Raw genomic sequence first — 20,997 nt, 5'->3', positions numbered from 1 at the left:
ATCCAGTGTCACTCCTGCCATGGCAGGGACACCTCCCACTGTCCCAGGATGCTCCAACCCCAGTGTCCAACCTGCCCTTGGGCATTCCCTCAGAAAGAAATAAAATAATGTGAATGAAATTATAGAAATGTGGGGAGAAAGGTGTAAAACATCCCCGTGTCACAGGTAAATTTAACAGAGGGAATCCTCCACGTCGCAAAACCAAGGACAAGGAAAGGTTTTGGTGTTCCATCCATCCCCAAACCCTGAGCAGGCTGAGCTCCATCCCCTTTGCTCCAGAGACCGAAAACAAGAATGAAAACAACCTTGAAGGAGGGCTAAAACCCACTTAAAACCTCTCAAATTCCAACCCCAACTCCCTCCTCCATTGGCCCATCCCAGCTCCTGCAGCTTCCCAGATTCCTGCTCTGCAAACGGAGCCGTCACCTTCCCGAAGGAACGCGCGAATCCTAATTTTTAATATTTCTTTGTTGGTTTTTCTGGTTGTTTTGGAGCCGCCTTTGGATCATTCCCCATCCCGCAGCTCAAATCCCTCCCCAAATCCCCAAAGGCTGGCCCCAGGGTGGGATTTGAGGCAGGGCCAGAGCAAACAGGGAACCACAAAGTGCCGCCCCCAGTGTGCTACTATCACTTTACAACCAGTTGGAATCTTGCTCCAGCTTTTTGCCCTGTCCAAATCTCTTCTGCTGTCCTCAGCCAGCCCCAGCCCTGGAGAGGTTCAGTGGTTCTGGAGCATCTCAAACAGCAAACAGAGGCAGAGTTGAACATTCCTTCAATTCAAAGGCTGGCACACACCTTATTTAAATCAGTTTGGTTTTGTTTGTGCCAGACACAAACACCTCTGGGACCAGAAAAAAAAAAATAAAACTCACCGAGCGTCTTAAAAGCAATTTAAGTGCAGCTCATTAATAACAAGTAGTGGCGAGTAAAAGAGATATTTAGCACGAATCTGTTGCCCAGCAGGAGGGGAAGGTTGGAAATCTTTATTTAAATATATTCTTCCCCTGGTTTTTTAATTTAAATACATTTTTCCCCTGTTATTTTTTTTTATTTAAATATATTCTTCCTCTGTTTTTTTTTATTTAAATACATTTTTCCCCGTTATTTTTTTTATTTAAATATATTCTTCCCCTGTTTTTTTTATTTAAATACATTCTTCCCTTTTTTTTTTTTAACTTAAATACATTTCCCCCCTTTTTTTTAAACTAAAATATATTCTTCCCGTGTTTTTTTTATTTAAATACATTCTTCCTGATTTTTTTTATTTTAAATACATTTTTCCCCAGTTTTTTTTATTTAAATACATTTTCCCCCTGTTTTTCTTTTATTTCTTTAAATACATTCTTCCCCCATTTTTTTTTATTTTAAATACACTTTTCCCCAGTTTTTTTATTTAAATACATTTTCCCCCTGCTTTTTTTTTTTATTTCTTTAAATACATTTTCCCCCTGTTTTTTTTAAAGTACATTTTCCCCCTGGTTTTTTTTAATTTAAATACATTCTTCCCCTGTTTTTTTATTTAAATACATTCTTAACCTGTTTTTTTTAATTTAAATACATTCTTCCCCTGTTTTTTTTTTTTAATTTAAATACATTTTTTGCCTTTTTTTTTTTAAATTTAAATACATTCTCCCCCTGTTTTTTATTTAATTTAAATACATTTTTCCCCTGGTTTTTTCCAGCCAGGGCCATGGGCAAAGTCAGGCTCAAAGCCTCACCTCAAATTCCCATTCCTGGAACTTGGTCCTTGTCACATTTTATTCACCCACAAGGTGAATTGTTACAATTTCAAATCGTTCCCTGAAACACGAAATATTCCTGTTCCACTGTGAATAAATCAAATGTGACTGAGTGGCTAATTCAGTTTAAAGAACAGCAAATCAGGGATTGAAAAGCTGGATTCTTTCAGATGAATCTACACAATTCCCAAACCTTAATTTTCCTAATGGCCTACAGGCAAAACCTGTAAATATTAGGTCTTCCAAAAAAAAAAAATTAAAAAAAAAAGAAAAGGAGGATGATGCCCAAAGAGATGCATTTAAGAGAAAAACCTAAATTTTAACACCTCCTCAACGAGCAGGAACTCCTGAGAGGGAATAATTTGTTTGTAGGATCTGAGGAGAGTAAAACTCCTGCCAGTGACAGCTGATTCCCCATGGAAGGTTTGGAAAAATCTGTTTTACACAGTAATTGCCAGAAAATTCCTTTTCTCTGTGAAGTCTCTTGGATATTGTTGAGTTTGTAAGGTGCCTGTAAATGCACTTTATATCCACAATATCCCAGATGATGCTGGAGCACTCCAGAACTCAGGGAAAAAAAAAGCCCTTTTTTTGAAGGACAAAAATCATCCCTCCTGCTGATTTATGAATTTGTGTTTTCTACTTGGAGTTCTATCTCCAAAATCACCACCAAAACCTGCAGCAGCTTCGGCCTGAAAATCATGGAATGGTTTGATTTGGGAGGGAAATTAAAGATCATTCTATGGGGCAGGGAACCTTCCACCAGCCCAGCTTAGTCCAAGCCCCATTCCATTAATTTTTATGTAATTATATTAATTTTTATATCATTCACCAAGCAGGAAGTCCAAGGAAATAATGGAGGACTGAGTGTCCACCCAAAATCTCCAACTAATTACATGCTGTAGGAAAATAAATCAGTTAAAGCTCTAAGAGTCAGAAAAATAAAAAATAATAAAAAAACCCCACAAACTTAAAAATGTTAAAACCTCAAACAAGCAAAACATTTAAAAGCTTTGGAAGGTTGAAGATACTTCCCCCAGACACTCATTTGAATTCTCACAGCAGCCTCTTCAGTTAATTCAGAATAAGGCAAGACTAAGGAAAAGTGAAATATCTGGATTATCCAATGTCCCACTCCACACCAACCTCCTCCAAAAGGGACACAGGAGAATTAGAAATTGGCTGGGAGGCAGAAAAGATTCCAGGATTTCGTGGTAAATCCAGGAGCTTAGGGAGATACCTGAAAAAGTTATTTACTTTTTAACTTTATCCAATTGAAGAAAACAATAAAAGGTTATTTTTTTATAGCTGCTGTAAACTAGAAGTGGCTGATTTGATAAGGTGGCTCAAAACCTGACTCCTCACTTCCTATGGATGGAGAAGGGCGGATTTGCTGAAGGCTTCATTTTTCCAGGATAAATCACTGGATGCTCCAACAGGAATGCACCCTGCCTGCCCACAGAGCTGCAAAATCCACAGGAAAATTCTCCAGAATTAAAAAATCCTCTGGAATTCCCAGGTGGAATCGGTGCCAGCTGCCTGCCCCTTGAGAGGATCCTGTGGCTGTGGGATTTGAGATCCCAAAGAAAGGGCACACAAACCATTCCCTGGGGCACCTCTCTCAATCCCTTCTCCCTTCCAACAATCCAGGGACAGCTGGGGGAGGCTCCTGTCACCTCCAAGGACAGAGATCCAAGTGCAGGAAGAGGGACTGGGAAATATTTGGGGACATCTGACCTGGGAGGAGGAGGCTTTGATCTGATGGTTTCCTGCTTTGAAGGTTACAACTGTTGGTAACTAAAACCTTGTTCTGCTCAACACAGAAAAGTGGCTCTGAGGACAGGAGGGGTTTGCTCAGAGATCCCTGGGAGAAGGATTTGGGAATGCTGGGGGTGAGAGCTGGACCTGCCGCAGCCCAGAGCCCCCTGAGTGGGGATCAGGGAAGGGATTGGGATGAGGAAAGGGATTGGGATTGTGCCCTGTGCCCCTCAGGTGAGAGCCACCTGCAGAGCTGCCCCAGCCCTGGAATTCCCAGCCCAGGGAGGACGTGGAGCTGCTGCAGAGAGCCCAGAGGAGGCTCCAGGATGAGCAGAGGGCTGGAGCAGCTCTGCTGGGAGGAAAGGCTGCCACAGCTGGGATTGTTCAGCCTGGACAGGAGAAGCTTTGGGCTGAGCTCAGGGTGGCCTTGCAGGGCCTGAAGGAGCCCCAGGAAACCTGGAGAGAGACAATTCCCAAGGGCTGCAGGGACAGGACACAGGGGATGGCTTCAAACAAAAAGATTGTAGGGTTAGTTTGGATACTAGGGACAAAATTCATCCCTGGGAGGGTGAGGAGAGGCTGGGCTGGAATTCCCAGATTTGCTGTGGCTGCCCCTGGATCCCTGGCAGCGCCCAAGGCCAGGTTGGACACTTGGAGCAGCCTGGGACAGTGGGAGGTGTCCCTGCCATGGCAGGGTGGCACTGGGTGGGATTTAGGGTCCCTCCAAACCCAAACCAGTCCCTGACTCCACTCCAGGCACTGTCATTGTGCCCGTGACTGTTTTGCTCTCTTTCTCCATATGGTTTTTTTCTTTTTTTTTTCAAACTATGGCTTGACCCTGCCAGTTTTGCAATGTAGATGAAATCCTGTTGTATGCCCATGGGAGCTGAGAAATTCCTGCCTCGAGACAGAATTAGTGATTACCTCATCCTGCTGTCGGAGCAGAAGCATTTTATAAACATTAAAGCCTTTTCCAAGGGCAGAACAAGGAGCTGGTGTTTCTCTCCTTGTGCCAGTGGGGAGCTGAGGCACAGGGATGAAATTCCCCTGATTTTGGGTGCTGGAGAGGTTGGATGAGAGCTTTTGGCTTGGGTGGCAGCACTTCTGCAGGTCAGGTTTTGGGTTCTTCAACAGAAGAGAGGAAGCAGCATCTCCAGAGCTTTGGAGAAGAAATTAAGAGGAGCCACTTCTCCAGGGAATCTGTGCCAGGGAGGAATTCCTCCCCAGTATCCCATCCAACCCCTTCTGGCAGCAGGAACCTATTCCCTCTGTCTGTCACTACATGTTCTTGGAGAAAATCCCCTTCCCTCCTTTTTATAGCGTTCCTCCAGGTTCTGAAAGGGCTCTGAGGTCTCCTTGAGGTTTCTCTTCCCCAGGCTGATGGAACAGGAATGTGGGGGACATTCCCCTGGCACCTCTCACCATTCCCAGGAGCACCACAAGATGCTCAGAAGAGGGAATGAGCCCAGGCATCACCTCCAGAGGGTTGATCCAAGAAGGATTCTGCAGCTCTGGAGCCCCCCAAGGAAGAGCAGGGTTGGCCAAGCTCCTGTTCCAGGCAGAGGCATCGCCGCAGGATCCGCAGGAGCTCGTTAATTGGGATTGGAATTAGGCAGCCCCAGCAGTGGGAGTTGCTTAGCAACATCTCCCAGGCCTTGGGAGAAGCAGCAGCCATTTATTTGAGAGGTGGCCTCCAGGAGCAAAACCACCCTGGGCAGGGGATGGGAGCGTGGGGCAGCCCAGTGTGCAATTCCATGTATTGTGTCCCCACAGAACACAGGGTTACCCAAAACACCCTAAAGTGAGGGCTGGGAGAGCTGCAGGAGAGAGAGGAGGGGCTCCAGGGAGAGCTCAGAGCATCTGCCAGGGCCTGAAGGGGCTCCAGGAGAGCTGCAGAGGGACTGGGGACAAGGGCTGCAGGGACAGGAGCCAGGGAATGGCTTCCCACTGAAATGGGGGAAACTGCAGCTCACGCCACTCAGGGAATGTGCTGATCCCTGGGCATGTGGAAAAGGGACAAAAAGCTTCTGTGTCACTTGAGGGGCTGAGGGATGGAGGGCAGGGAGTTTACCCAGCAGGATTTAATTTAATTTAATTTGGTTTCAATCTGCATGGAGGTTATGAAGGGTTTGTCAGGGGGGACAACTCCTTGAGATGAGGTTTTGGAATGGGCACAGCCCCGAGGCTGCCAGAGCTCCAGGAGCCTTTGGACAGCACTTCCAGGGACAGAATGGGATTGTTGGGGTGTGCGCAGGGCCAGAGCTGGATCAGTGATCCCTGTGGCTCCCCTCCAGCCCAGGATATCCCATTGTTCTCTAAGTGTTACACACGTGCAGTGTAAATTAACATGGTGCTAATTGTTGTCTCCATATCAAACCATGGATTTGTGTTTTCCCCACACTGATCAGTTTAAATATTAATGAACAACAACGGTGCCAGGACCCCAAAACTGTCCCAAATCCCCTCATTTGCCTTTGCTAGGAACATTGGCTTGTACAAGGCTCAGACCAAGTGATTCCAGGTGAGTCAAATCCGTGAATTCCTTTTCTCTTTGCTGGGGCCTGACTTGGAAATGGCAGGAAACTTTGCTGAGGAATTACCTGCTCCTAAAACTCCTCTCCCTTAATGCTCCCACTGTGTCTCCTCAGCGTCACCTCTCCAAGTGAGATATGGGGAAGAAATTCTTCCTTTTGAGGGTGCCCAGATTTGCTGTGGCTGCCCCTGGATCCCTGGCAGTGCCCAGGCTGGACACTTGGAGCAGCCTGGGACAGTGGGAGATGTCCCTGCCATGGCAGGGGTGGAACAAGATGAGCCTTAAAATCTCTCCCAGCTCAAACCATTCCACGGTTCTGGACTTTTATCAAACCCCAAAACTGTATCAGAAACACAAGCAAGTCTTACAGGGTAAGATGATTATCCTGTAATATAATATAACTTGATAATTAACGTTGGAGGAAAGGAACCCATCCTGCCAAGCAGCAGATGAAGTTCAGCTTTTTATCAGGAAACAACCTAAAAATAGTTATTTAAAAAACACGTTGGGAAAAGTCCTGCAGGCCTGGAGCTACAAAAACACGACTGAAAACCAACACAAAACTCAGAATAAAACACACAAAACACTCCAAGCAGGACAGACACCAATTTGCTGAGCCCCCTCCCAGGTCCCACCCAAAAAAAGCACCCAGAAGACCAAAGGGTTGTTCCTGAAGCCCATTTTCCAGGAGCAGCACTGGCAGGATTTAAGGAAAAGCCATCAGCACGTACCCTCCTCTCTTGTGGCGTTCCTTGTGCCTGGAGATTTTGTAAGGCAGAGACCTTTCCCCCAGGTTCTCCAGGTTCCTCACCACGGCTCCTCGCTCCATCAGAGCCTCCACGGTGCGTTTGAGCACGGCAGCTGTCTCAGGCTGCAAAATAAAGAAAAGGAGAGTGAGAAATCCACAAAAACTCAGCGATTTTACGTGGTGGGGAGGACACTCGTGTTTGCACAGCTCAGCACTCGGAGAGGTGACGCTGAGGAGACACAGTGGGAGCATTAAGGGAGAGGAGTTTCAGGAGCAGGTAATTCCTCAGCAAAGTTTCCTGCCATTTCCAAGTCAGGCCCCAGCAAAGAGAAAAGGAATTCATGGATTTGACTCACCTGGAATCACTTGGTCTGAGCCTTGTACAAGCCAATGTTCCTAGCAAAGGAAAATGAGGGGATTTGGGACAGTTTTGGGGTTCTGGCACCGTTGTTGTTCATTAATATTTGAAGTGATCAGTGTGGGGAAAACACAAATCCATGGTTTGATATGGAGACAACAATTAGCACCATGTTAATTTACACTGCACGTGTGTAACACTTGGAGAACAATGGGATATCCTGGGCTGGAGGGGAGCCACAGGGATCACTGATCCAGCTCTGGCCCTGCACACACCCCAACAATCCCATTCTGTCCCTGGAAGAGCTGTCCAAAGGCTCCTGGAGCTCTGGCAGCCTCGGGGCTGTGCCCATTGCAAAACCTCATCTCAGGGAGTTGTCCCCCCTGACAAACCCTTCATAACCTCCATGCAGATTGAAACCAAATTAAATTAAATTAAATTAAATCCTGCTGGGTAAACTCCCTGCCCTCCATCCCTCAAGTGACACAGAAGCTTTTTGTCCCTTTTCCACATGCCCAGGGATCAGCACATTCCCTGAGTGGCGTGAGCTGCAGTTTCTGAACATAACCAAGCCAAAGATTGGAGCCCCGTGTATTTAAAGACAAAACCAGAGGGGAAGAACAAGAAAAAGAAAGCCGCAGATTTCTACATTCAGGATTGTAAAATTTGCAACCTTCCCCACTTGTGGCTGCACTCTGAAAACATCAACTAATTGTTGGGTTGGAAAGCTTGTCACTGTAATCCCTCTCATTCTCCCTCGCCCAAAATTGCCATGGTTTATCCTGGCTTGCCTGAAGCCATCACCCAAACTAAAAATAAGCTGAACTCTGCTAACCAAGAGATCCACAGACACAGGTTCCTTGGTTTGCCTCAGAGCCAGTCAGAGCAAAGGGCCTGCCGGGCTCCCAGCTCATGAGCCACAACATTTTTTCCTGAACAGCCCAGCTTTAATTCCAGTCCAGAGCCCAGCTCTATCCCAGAGCCCAGCTCTATCCCAGAGCCCAGCTCTATTCCAGAGCCCAGCTCTATCCCAGAGCCCAGCTCTATCCCAGAGCCCAGCTCTATCCCAGAGCCCAGCTCTATTCCAGTCCAGAGCCCAGCTCTATCCCAGAGCCCAGCTCTATCCCAGAGCCCAGCTCTATTCCAGTCCAGAGCCCAGCTCTATCCCAGAGCCCAGCTCTATTCCAGTCCAGAGCCCAGCTCTATTCCAGAGCCCAGCTCTATTCCAGTCCCAGAGCCCAGCTCTATCCCAGAGCCCAGCTCTATCCCAGAGCCCAGCTCTATCCCAGAGCCCAGCTCTATTCCAGTCCAGAGCCCAGCTCTATCCCAGAGCCCAGCTCTATCCCAGAACCCAGCTCTATTCCAGTCCCAGAGCCCAGCTCTATCCCAGAGCCCAGCTCTATTCCAGAGCCCAGCTCTATCCCAGAGCCCAGCTCTATCCCAGAGCCCAGCTCTATTCCAGTCCAGAGCCCAGCTCTATTCCAGAGCCCAGCTCTATCCCAGAGTCCAGCTCTATTCCAGAGCCCAGCTCTATTCCAGAGCCCAGCTCTATCCCAGAGCCCAGCTCTATCCCAGAGCCCAGCTCTATTCCAGTCCAGAGCCCAGCTCTATCCCAGAGCCCAGCTCTATTCCAGTCCAGAGCCCAGCTCTATCCCAGAGCCCAGCTCTATTCCAGTCCCAGAGCCCAGCTCCATCCCAGAGCCCAGCTCTATTCCAGAGTCCAGCTCTATCCCAGAGCCCAGCTCTATTCCAGAGCCCAGCTCTATCCCAGAGCCCAGCTCTATTCCAGAGCCCAGCTCTATCCCAGTCCAGAGCCCAGCTCCATCCCAGAGCCCAGCTCTATCCCAGAGCCCAGCTCCATCCCAGAGCCCAGCTCTATCCCAGAGCCCAGCTCTATCCCAGAGCCCAGCTCTATCCCAGAGCCCAGCTCTATCCCAGAGCCCAGCTCTATTCCAGAGCCCAGCTCTATCCCAGTCCAGAGCCCAGCTCCATCCCAGAGCCCAGCTCTATCCCAGAGCCCAGCTCCATCCCAGAGCCCAGCTCTATCCCAGAGCCCAGCTCCATCCCAGAGCCCAGCTCTATCCCAGAGCCCAGCTCTATCCCAGAGCCCAGCTCTATCCCAGAGCCCAGCTCTATTCCAGAGCCCAGCTCTATCCCAGTCCAGAGCCCAGCTCCATCCCAGAGCCCAGCTCTATCCCAGAGCCCAGCTCCATCCCAGAGCCCAGCTCTATCCCAGAGCCCAGCTCTATCCCAGAGCCCAGCTCTATCCCAGAGCCCAGCTCCATCCCAGAGCCCAGCTCTATCCCAGAGCCCAGCTCCATCCCAGAGCCCAGCTCTATCCCAGAGCCCAGCTCTATCCCAGAGCCCAGCTCTATTCCAGTCCAGCTCTATCCCAGAGCCCAGCTCTATTCCAGAGCCCAGCTCTATTCCAGAGCCCAGCTCTATTCCAGTCCAGAGCCCAGCTCTATCCCAGAGCCCAGCTCTATTCCAGAGCCCAGCTCTATCCCAGAGCCCAGCTCTATTCCAGTCCAGCTCTATCCCAGAGCCCAGCTCTATTCCAGAGCCCAGCTCTATTCCAGAGCCCAGCTCTATTCCAGTCCAGAGCCCAGCTCTATCCCAGAGCCCAGCTCTATCCCAGAGCCCAGCTCTATCCCAGAGCCCAGCTCTATCCCAGAGCCCAGCTCTATTCCAGTCCCAGCTCTATCCCAGAGCCCAGCTCTATTCCAGTCCCAGCTCTATCCCAGAGCCCAGCTCTATCCCAGAGCCCAGCTCTATCCCAGAGCCCAGCTCTATTCCAGTCCAGAGCCGTGGGAGGGAAGAGGAGACACCGGGAGCTGCTGCTCCAGAGGGGAGAAGGAAGAGCTCCCAGGAGCACGGAGAGCCTGGTTTGGAATTCCAGCTCTGGACACCCTCCTGCCCCCACGGCAAACCAGAGCCATTCCCGGCTGCTTCCAGCCCTGGAGAACTTTGGCACTGACCTTGGGCCACCTCAGTCGGTCCCCAGCTGTCACCTTGCTCCAGAAAGGTCCAGGGCCCTGGGATGGGTGAGGCTGGAAGGGCTCCAGGGCTCACCTGGGGTCACCCCAGAGCTCTGGGATTGTGGATATTGTGGGGTGTCCCCAGGGAGGAGCCCCCACAGCCCCTGGGGACAATCTGCTCAGGGCTGGGCACTGCCCAGGGCAGGATTTCAGGGGAATTGCTGGGCTCAGTCCCTGCCCGGGACTCTGGGGACATCGCTGGGCCTGGAGCAGAGCCTGGGGCTGCTCTGTGCTCCCTGCACACAGGGACAGACATGGGGACACAGGGACAGACATGGGGACACAGGGACAGACATGGGGACACGGGGACACAGGGACAGACATGGGGACACAGGGACAGACATGGGGACACGGGGACAGGCATGGGGACATGGGGACAGACATGGGGACAGCCATGGGGACACAGGGACAGACATGGGGACACGGGGACAGACATGGGGACAGACATGGGGACACAGGGACAGCCATGGGGACACAGGGACAGACATGGGGACACGGGGACAGCCATGGGGACACAGGGACAGACATGGGGACACAGGGACAGACATGGGGACACAGGGACAGACATGGGGATACAGGGACAGACATGGGGACACATGGGGACAGGCATGGGGACAGACATGGGGACACAGGGACAGACATGGGGTCACACAGGGACAGACATGGGGACACACAGGGACACACATGTGGACAGACATGGGGACACAGGGACAGCCATGGGGACACACAGGGCTGAGGACCCCTGCAAGAAGGAACCCAAAGACTTTTGCTTACAGATCCAAATTCCCCTCTCCTCCACCTCCACCTATTTTAGGGCTGCCCAGATGAAACCTGGTAACTCCACAGTTCCCACCCAGTCAAACACTGCCCCAGGTGTCACATCAGCCACAGGTGAGGGGACACCCTGAGCACTTTGTCCCCACCTCAAAACCTGTGCCCAGCTGTGGCTCCTGCAGGAGAGCCCTGGAGGGGCTGGAGCGTGTCCAGGGCAGGAGCTGGGGAAGGGGCTGGAGCCCCAGGAGGGGCTGAGGGAGCTGGGAAGGGGCTGAGCCTGGAGAAAAGGAGGCTCAGGGGGGAGCTGGTGGCTCTGCACAAGTCCCTGCCAGGAGGGGACAGCCGGGGGGGTCGGGCTCTGCTCCCAGGGCACAGGGACAGGAGCAGAGGGAACGGCCTCAGGCTGGCCCAGGGGAGGCTCAGCTCGGCCAGCAGCAGGAATTTCCCCATGGAAAGGGTGCTCAGGCCTTGGCACTGCCCAGTTCCAAGCTTTGGGAACTTTGGGAAGTTCCCATGGGTGCTCTGGAGTGCCCATCCCTGGGGGTGTCCCAAAAGCGTGGCGTTGTGGCCCCTGAGGATGTGGTTTTAAGGTGAGCACACCACTGCTGCTGGCCCATGGTGGGACTGGATCATCTCAAAGGTCTCCTCCAACCTCAGCTGTGTGATTCTGGCCTCTCCCTCTCTCCTCCCCAGTGTCTCAGCTCAGCACCATCCCACCCAAGGGCAGGAAGCTGTTCCCTGCACATCTGGGGCTGCCCCATCCATTCCCCCCAGGATTAAAGCCACAAATGCTCCCAAAGAACCTTCAAAGCAGCACCAACCACCTCATCCTGAGTTGACATTGTGTTATCAGAGGGAATAAAAATGGTCCCATGGGTGCCACCAGTCCCCCCCAGGAGTCACCTGGCAAGAAAGGGGAATCTGGAAAAAAAAAATGGGGATTCTGTGGTGGCAAAACAGCTTCAGGCACGATCATCAGCCATGAAGCTCAAAGAACAGCCTGGAGACCAAACAAAGGTGGAAATAAAGCCTTTGGAATGCTGCTGCCTCCTAAAAAACGAGGAGCCACCCACCTGGAAGCAGAGCTGTGTGAAAGGACTCTGCTCCCCTGCTCCTTTTTTCCATCTCAACTCCCCAAGAAAAGTCAAAGGGAGAGAATATCCATCACTGGGTATGAAAAAAAAGCTTTGTCAGCCACCAGAACCTCCTCCAAGAAGAGTCTAAAGGAAGCAAACACCAACTCCTCAGTAGTTTTGGGGCTAAGGACAGTTCTCAGGTTTTTCTGGCCACTTGCTCAGTCCAACAGGAAGCATTTAAAGTCAGTGGGCACATCCCAAACTATAAACAGGAAAAACTCCTTCCCAATTACTTGATTGTCCCTTCAGTGTAGTAACAGCAGGAGAAAATTACGTCTCTTTTTTTTTTTGGTTGCTCAGCAGTTACAAAAGGTTGGTCTAGGATTATTTACTGAGGTGGAAATCAAAGAAGGCAAAATCCATCTTTAGGAGGGAGCTGCAATTCCCAGCAGCACAACCAAGGGGAAAAACCATTTCCTGGCTGCCACTTACTACTTAATAAAACATTAGTAATTATTAGTGAAAATTATTAGAAATGATTAGTAAAAACTCTGCAATTGCTGTAAAAGCATCACTAACACAGAGCAGCAACCCCAGGTCGGGTACAACCACTCAGGGCAGTCAGGAAAGATCAAAATTGAGAAAAATGCAGCATTCCATGGAAAGAGAAGATGTGGGAGCTGTGCTAAACCCTGGGGGAAAATGGGATGTGCTGGAGCAGGCTGGAAGTTGTGCAATGGGAATGGGAGGACTCAGGGCTGGGGAGGGATCCCAGACTGGTTTGGGTTTGGAGGGATCTTAAATCCCACCCAGTGCCACCCCTGCCATGGCAGGGACACCTCCCACTGTCCCAGGTGCTCCAAGTGTCCAGCCTGGCCTTGGGCACTGCCAGGGATCCAGGGGCAGCCACAGCAAATCTGGGAATTCCAGCCCAGTCTATCCCCACCCTGCCAGGGAATTTCTGCCCAAGATCCCATCAAATCCTGCTTTGAAGCCATTCCCTGTGTCCTGACCCTCCAGCCATTGTCCCCAGTCCCTCTGCAGCTCTCCTGGAGCCCCTTCAGGTCCTGGAAGATGCTCTTCTCCTCTCCAGGGGAGCACCCCCAGCTCTCCCAGCCTGGCTCCAGAGGGTTCCAGCCCTGGATCAGCTCCGTGGCTCCTCTGGACTCATCCCAACATTTGTTCTCTTGGAGCCCCAGAGCTGGATCAATTTAGGGACAGCTGGATGCAGGGACAGAGATCTCACAGGACAATTTTCCCAAGACAGAGTAAAGGACATGTCCTGACCATGACAACCTTCCCATGTTCCCATCCCACACTGAGTGAACACAAAAGCAGGAGAGAAGATTCCAGAAATATTCCAGAGAATATTCCAGAAAATCCACAGAGAAAGTCACCAAAAAGAACTTTTGGGGGAAGTGATCGAAATTTCTTCTGAATTAAAATTAACACCCCGTCCTCCAAACAGATTTTAATTAGCATTTGAATGGTGTGGAAGCCAAAGAACCAGACGTGAACATGAAGCCCACGGACCTGGATGCAGAAGAAGCAGCAACTTTTTAATTCAAAGTGATGCCTGAACCCTTCTGTTCCCAAATCCACCTTTCTTCTTCAAAGAACCTAAATTCTACAGTGGATCTTTTTGAATTTTTACTCAACTTTTAAGACCAAAGGAAATTATACAAGAAATTAAACTAAAATCTAAAGAATACAAGTACTCTATAAACACCAACTCACAGCTAAATTAAAATATCAATCCCAACACTGAATTTAATTCATTTTAGACAGCTGAAAGACTTGAGAATTTCTAAAAAGGAGCCTAAAAAAGGTGTCTTTTAAATCTGAAATAAACAGCAACGAAATTCTCTATGATTTAGAGTCATTTCAATGGTTTATTACTAGAAACAGTTAAAGCAACAATTGGCAACAGCATCACGGAAGGGTTTGGGTTGGAAGGGATTTTAGGGATCACCCAGTGTCACCTCTGCCATGGCAGGGACACCTCCCACTGTCCCAGGTGCTCCAAGCCCCAGTGTCCAACCTGGCCTTGAGGGATCCAGGGGAGTCCTCAACCTTCCAGAATCAATTCAGGATCAGTTAAACCTCAGAATTAATTAAACTTCTTCCTTAAAACTCCAGAAACTCTTCTTCCCACCACAATACATTCTAATAAGGGCTTTGATGTATCACTGCAAAATTCTCCTTCTCAGAAACTTGCTGGGAAAGAGCTCCCCAGGAATGCCAAGTTGTGTTCCTGCCAGGAGTTTTTGATGTGAATGTATTTAATCAAGTTTACTTGGTATGTTCATTTAGCTTAATTAAGAATGGAAAGGAAAAAAAAATAACTAAATCCAAACAAAAGAAGACACGGAGGGAACATCCCTGACACCACAGGGGCTGGCATGTCCCCATGGTCAGTTGGGGTCCCCATCCCAGCTCTGGGAGGAGCTGGAGTGGCAAATCAGCCATTTTCCCAGGTTTAGAGAATCCCCAAATCCCAGAGGCTGGAAAAGCCCTCCCAGCCCAGGCAGTCCCCCCTGTGCCCACCTTGTCCCCAGCGCAGAGCTCTGAGTGCCACCTCCAGGGGACACCTGCAGGGATGGGCACTCCAAAGCTCCCTGGGCAGTGCCAAGGCCTGAGCACCCTTTCCATGGGGAAATTCCTGCTGCTGGCCGAGCTGAGCCTCCCCTGGGCCAGCCTGAGGCCGTTCCCTCTGCTCCTGTCCCTGTGCCCTGGGAGCAGAGCCCGACCCCTCCGGCTGTCCCCTCCTGGCAGGGACTTGTGCAGAGCCACCAGCTCCCCCCTGAGCCTCCTTTTCTCCAGGCTCAGCCCCTTCCCAGCTCCCTCAGCCCCTCCTGGGGCTCCAGCCCCTTCCCCAGCTCCTGCCCTGGACACGCTCCAGCCCCTCCAGGGCTCTCCTGCAGGAGCCACAGCTGGACACAGCCCTGGAGCACAGAGGGACAATCCCTGCCCTACTCCTGCTGGACACACAATTCCTCACCCAGCCCAGGATGTTCTTGGCATTCTTGGCCCACCCAGACTGGTCTAAGCCATCTCCTCCTTCTTTTAGGGGAATTTTCATGGATCAGAGCCAAAGCTCCTGGCCCCATCCTGCACATCCTCACCGCTGCCCAAGGACAACGAGTCAGTTCAAGGACAAAGCTGAACATGGTGAGTAAAAAACCTTCCACAGCACGTTTTGAGGACCACAACCATAATTTTTCGATCCTCCCCCTTTTGCAGAACACAAAGCAGCCTTGGCTCTGGAGTTTAAGGTGGAAGTCACAATGTTTCCATCAAGTGAAGAGGGAATCCTCCCAATTCCTTGCTCAATTTCCGCCAGATAAATCCTGGGATACACAAACCCTCCCAAATGGGGGTCAGGTAAATATTAAAAATCACTGCTGACCAAGGGTTATAAACATCATAAACTGACTTAGCTTCTGTCACCCCACCAACATCTCAAAAACAAAGCCCAAAACACCCCAAAGGCATTTGTACAACCTGAGTACGACCTGATTAAAGTGACGAGAGAAGATGCAGAGGTGAAACCTGACTTCTCCTTCCCAGCAGAACATCCACAGGGAAACTGTGGCAGCCCCTTCCTAAGGGGGGAATTCAGGAAAAAAGACCTCATTGGCACCATCTCCGTGGGATTTTCCACATTAATCCTGCCCAAACCCCACCTGGGCCAGGCACAGAGGAACCCAAAACCCCCAAGAGCAGGAAATTGGGGAGTGAGGCTTGGCCAAGGCAAACAGAAGCAGCTGGTGACAAAGAACCTGCCTGAACCTCTTTGAGAATCACCGACCTGGAAAGCTGCTCCCTGAGTAAACACCTAATAAACAAATTATGAACCGGTGAATTAATAGTAAACCCATGAAAACGCTCCCTCCTGGAAATCACAGATCCAAAGCCAAGTTTGTAAGGCAGGAAAATTCTTGGTTTTCATCCCAAAGCCAAAGTCTCCTCTCAAAAAAAATATTAAAAATGTTTCTTATCCGCCTCTTGAAACAAGCCACAGCAAAATTTCTATTTCTCTTTTACAACACGGCAGCCAAAGAAGAGAATAAATGAAAAAAAAAATCTGGGTTAGTTCGTTTTCTCTGCAGCTGAAATTCTGGGTTTAACAGCCTTGCCACAGTTTTTTGCCAACACCCCACATCCAAAGAAACGTGAATCCCTAATTTATCACCTGCCCTGCCCCTTCCCCTTTGCTGAACCACCAACACTGGACAAGGAATTCATAATTCCCACCACAATTCCCAAGGTGGAATCATCCAGTCCTTATGGGGGAGACAGGGATGAGGAGAAGTGGGAGATTCAGGGCTCTGCTCACAGAATGTGCTGATGTTTTAACTCCAGAATCAATGAGAAGGTGCTGGTCCCACTCAAGAACCGCTTCAGCAGCAGCTGAACAGGATTATTTAAAGATAAAACAGAAAAAAAAAGGAATTTTGCAGAATATCCAAGCAGATTCCTCAGCTAAAGGGGGGAGAGATTCACTCCTGCTTTGTGCCCTGAGCCCAGCCCAGTCCACCCCAGTCCCACCTCCCCAAAACCAGTGGCCAAACTCAGGATTTGGGATCCTGAAGTTCCCCTGGCAGTTTCAAAGAGCCCAAGCCTGGCTTTGCCTTTGGAATAACCAGGGAAAGAGGGAATCATCTTTACCTCCAGGGAACACCACAGTGCTTACTGAAAGTAAAATACTCCAAAAACAGCTCCACAAATCTCTTGTTCTGGTGGGTTGGTCGGTTTGGGTGGGTTTTCTTTTTTTTTTTTTGTGTGTGTGTGGGGTTTTTTTTTTTTCTATTTTTATTGAAACTTTGTACAGAAGTTTGAAACATTTCCATACAATACTTTGAGACAGGACAAAAAAATGCCATGGTAAAGGAATGTAAACTGCAAGAAAACACAGTCTGAAAGTATCCAAATACTCTCTAATAAGAGTTTTAGTTTGAAGACTAATGCAGGAGGCAAAATAATATGCATACAGTATACAAAGAACAGTATACACAGGGCCAGCAGTGCTAACTATGAAAATTTTTGCATCAGATTTACTTCAAAGATTGATAGCAATATGATAATTCTATACACTAGACCAAAATTAATTTATCATACATCGTTTCTATGACAAAAAGCTTGTCATTAAGGACAGTAGCAACTTACAATATAATTAAGCTGTATTAATCTCATTAACACTTCTAAATCTATATTCCTACTACAGTAAAGGTTTTTTTTTTTTTTGTTTTTTCTTCAGTATATTGTCTTATAAGATCTTAACAGACCTTTAAATAACACTTTACCAAAAGAGACCTGGATCCATTATAGTGATCTTATCTACATGCCCATTTGGCTTATTTCCAAAAAAACAACCAAGGGACAAGGAAAAAGGCAGGTTTCAAATGCTATATGATATCATTTGGTTTTGGTCTGAAATGTATTTTAGAGAGTTTTTTTTAAAAAAAAAAAAAAACCAACAGAAAAAAGGCAGTTCATTAACTGGTATTTTATATAAAATCTGCAGAAAAATACAACAGCAACAAAACCCAAAAATACTTCACAGATATCTAAAAAAACATATTTTTTTTTTTTGTCTCAGAGATACAAGGTAAAGCAGCATCACTTTGACACTGTGCTTTTAAAAAAGAAGATGATGAATGAAGAGACTGCTCGAGTGAGATTAGAAAATTTTGCTTTCTTCTTGAAGAAGACTACTAACATTTTGCACAGCAACTATTTTTATAACCACCTCATTTTAAAAGCGTGAATTCCTAGACACACAATTGTCATTTCACCGCCAGTTTTTTTTTTTTGCTCAAAGTGTCTGACTTTACACAGTGGGACTGAGAATGCCAAGTGTCACCAGATGTCACTATACCATGAGTTCAAGATTGGAACAGAAGTGAAGCAAATGCCTTGAAACCAACACCAGGAAAGAAATCAAAGAGAAAAGTGTTTTGTAAATAAAACAAAAGCACTTTGCAAATAAAAAAGAAAAAAAAAAAAAAAAAAAAAGAAAAAACAAAACCAAAAACCCAAAAGTTCAGAGATCTCACAGTGAAATCAGAAATTCTAATTATATATGTTTTACATTCTAGGACTACTCTTTACCTTAGGCCAATTAAAGCACATTAAACCATTTAATTATATACAAACATTTTCTTTAAAAAAAAAAAAAAACCAAAAAAATAAAAATCAAAACATTGCACAGAAGTCTGCTTTTAACATCACATAACAAGGTTAGTTTTATTTCCAAAACAATTACATTTAAGGGCACAGAACATACAGAATACCAAATGAACAGATGAGTAATTTTGCTTCTCTGTACATGCTAAATCCAAAGATTTCCTCGAGAAAGCTGGAGCTTGGCAACTCCAGCTTCTTCCATGTCTCCTGTTCTCTGAAAGGGAGCAACTCCCAACACCTCCTCTATCTCAGGATTTAAAAAAATAGATATATAAAAAAAATAAAGCTGTTTTAAAGTTGTAAGCGTCTTTTAAGTGCTGGCAGAGCTCCCCTGGGTGGCTCTGCCCCCTCCACTGTAACCTGGTGGAAATAAATCCTTTTTTCTCCTCGGTTACAGGGCTCATGACTCTCATCAGAAGTCTCATCCTGGCCCTTCTGGGATCAGGGAACACACAAATGGAGAAATAAAAAATACACAATCTAAGGGATAGACTGAAGGCCGTTTTTATTTCTTACAATCTCGCAACTGTTTTCTTTCCCTAAAAGCTAAACAGGAAAAAAAAAATATTAAAAAAAAAAGAAGAAAATTAAACAGCAAGAAAACCTCTAAACTTTGGCAGAGAATAGCATCAAATCAGCAATTAAAAAAAAAAAAACAAACTTAAATAAAAACAGTCTCCCAAAATGTACTATTAAACTCTCAAGAAGCCTTCTTCTTTTTTATTTTTTTTTTAATATTTTTTTTAAATAAAAGGCTTCTACCATTTCCAGGAGCGAAAATCAAATATCTTAACCTGAAAAAAAACCAAAAAAACCCAAAAAATAAGTTAAGGGAAATAACAAGAAATTAAAAAAAAAAAAAAAAAAAAAAAAAGCTGTCCTTCCAAACTCAGCTCTCCAAGACTTGTCACCCTAAGCTCAAGGCAATAATAAATAAACCCATTGCTGCAAGACAGAAGCACAACCAGCCCCACACAGGGGGAGGAGGCCAGGCAACAAAATTCCTGACTGTCCATGGTGGGAAACACTCTGTGGTTCTGCTGGACCAAAAAAAAAATGAGGATTTAACCCCAAATTCTTCAACTCCCCCCCCCCTCAGCAAAGGCTTGTTTACGCTATAAAAAAATTCCCTTCTCCTACACAAGGTCCTTCTCGCCAGCAGGCAGCTCGCCTGGAACCTTTAGCAATATTTTTATCGAAGAATAAAGGCTTTTTAATAAGTGGTTTTATGCAGCAAAGAATATCAGCCAACTTCCAGGACACAGTGAGGCTGGAGAGGAGCACAAAGAACACCTCAGGAAAACACCTGAAGAGAATAAAAAAAAAAAAAAAAAAGCACTGGAGAAAGAGAATTGCCTCGAAAGCTTCCCAAGACCAGGTCCAAAGATGGGCTGGGGGAGGCAGATCAATAATTAAATGATGATCCTGCCTGCCAATTAGCAGTGTGATTAACGTGCCAGCTCGTTAGCGTAGCAACAGGGAGAATAAATGAAGGGGGAGATGGAGCATCATTCCTGAAGGATTTGACTCCCTTCCAGAGGCAAAGATGGGGTTTTTTCCCCATGGATCTGAGCGAGCAGGACGCTGGAATTCTCCTTCCAGTGAGGAGCAGATGACTCTGGGAAGGGCAGAGGGATGGAAGGAGCAGGAGAAGCCGATGGAAGCGCCTCCTCCAGCCGTGCCTTCGGCTGCCCACCCACGTAAGGCACCCTGGGGAACAGCACAGGGGGTGAGGGAGCCGAGCCAAAGGGTCCCTGAGCTGACCTGGCTTCCCAGGTGGTGGCTAAAGCGCTGGACATTGAGGGCGAGGAGGAGCAGCCGGGAATATCCCACTGCCAGCCGCTGCTCCCAAGTTCCCAATTTACACGAGTCTCCCCTTCCCCTGGGCCAAACTGGGTGATGGAGCCCCAGCCCAGCCTTCTCAGGAGGGGATTGTTGGGCTGAGAATTCTCTTCACCCTCTGCAAGCTCTTGTTTTTCACCCCACTCCCATCAAACGTTGCCCTGTGTTGTTTCATCCCGCGCAATTCCCTACGTTTTGCATCGAAGCATCACAGCTCAGCCCGCTAACGAAGAGACTTGAGATGCCATTCATTTCACACACCAGGATTTCACCCTTAGATAGGATTTAAAGTGTTTTCCCAAAGCAAGCTGTGGCCACTCAAATCATGAGAAAATGTGTCTCGTCCCATTGGTAGTAGCAACATCAACACCAAGTGTGGTGACTCCTCTCTACAAATATTGCAACAGTGCTCCAAGGTTTCCACTTTGGAGTAGTTCTACTTCCCAGCAGCGACAACTAAACCAAGAGGAGAAAAGTGGGGCAGAGCTCAGCCTCTGGTCAAAGTTTTGGAATGAATGAGATTCAACTGATATTAACACACCACCAAAACAAATAAAACCACCCCGAAAATAGAAGTGAATCCCTTTGATCTGAAAAGTGTTGTAAGTTATCTACTAAAAGCCACGTGGATGGCAGCACTGGAAAAGCAAAATTTCTCCAGCAAAGGCAGGATCGATCCCAAAATTTTCATCTCTGCAAAATTTCCCCCACAGGAACCGGTTCTTGTTTGTGTGCCAAGGAAATGCTGCTGGACCCCTGAACTGGTTCTGGTGAACGCTCACAATGGTCCCTCAGCCCGATTTTGGCCCAGCCAGTTCGTGCTCTCCTGAATGAGCTCGGGAGCAAAGACAACTGGAGGAATTATTTCCATGGAAAGCCTGGAAATGACCATTCTGTCCTGGAGGAAGGATGAGAGCATCAACCTGCACACACCTGGGAACT

The 20,997-nt window shown here is 47.8% G+C and overlaps 2 protein-coding genes across 2 annotated transcripts in view; one reads left to right on the top strand and one right to left on the bottom strand.

The window, feature by feature from the left end:
- RRM1 (ribonucleotide reductase catalytic subunit M1) overlaps positions 1–20,997 on the top strand; it is a 516,096-nt gene that overhangs the window by 314,255 nt on the left and 180,844 nt on the right. The gene's annotated exons all lie outside the window — the stretch shown is intronic.
- MRPS6 (mitochondrial ribosomal protein S6) overlaps positions 1–20,997 on the bottom strand; it is a 46,788-nt gene that overhangs the window by 8,095 nt on the left and 17,696 nt on the right. Inside the window, exon 2 of the mRNA XM_066314248.1 lies at positions 6,762–6,901. Within this exon, the coding sequence (XP_066170345.1) occupies positions 6,762–6,901 (140 nt within the window). The remainder of the gene's footprint in view (positions 1–6,761; positions 6,902–20,997) is intronic.

This window comes from Sylvia atricapilla, chromosome 2 (genome assembly GCF_009819655.1).
Source record: "Sylvia atricapilla isolate bSylAtr1 chromosome 2, bSylAtr1.pri, whole genome shotgun sequence".
Taxonomy (NCBI): Eukaryota; Metazoa; Chordata; class Aves; order Passeriformes; family Sylviidae; genus Sylvia; species Sylvia atricapilla.
Note: the sequence above shows the minus strand (reverse complement) of the source record. Positions and strands in the feature narration are given on the sequence as shown.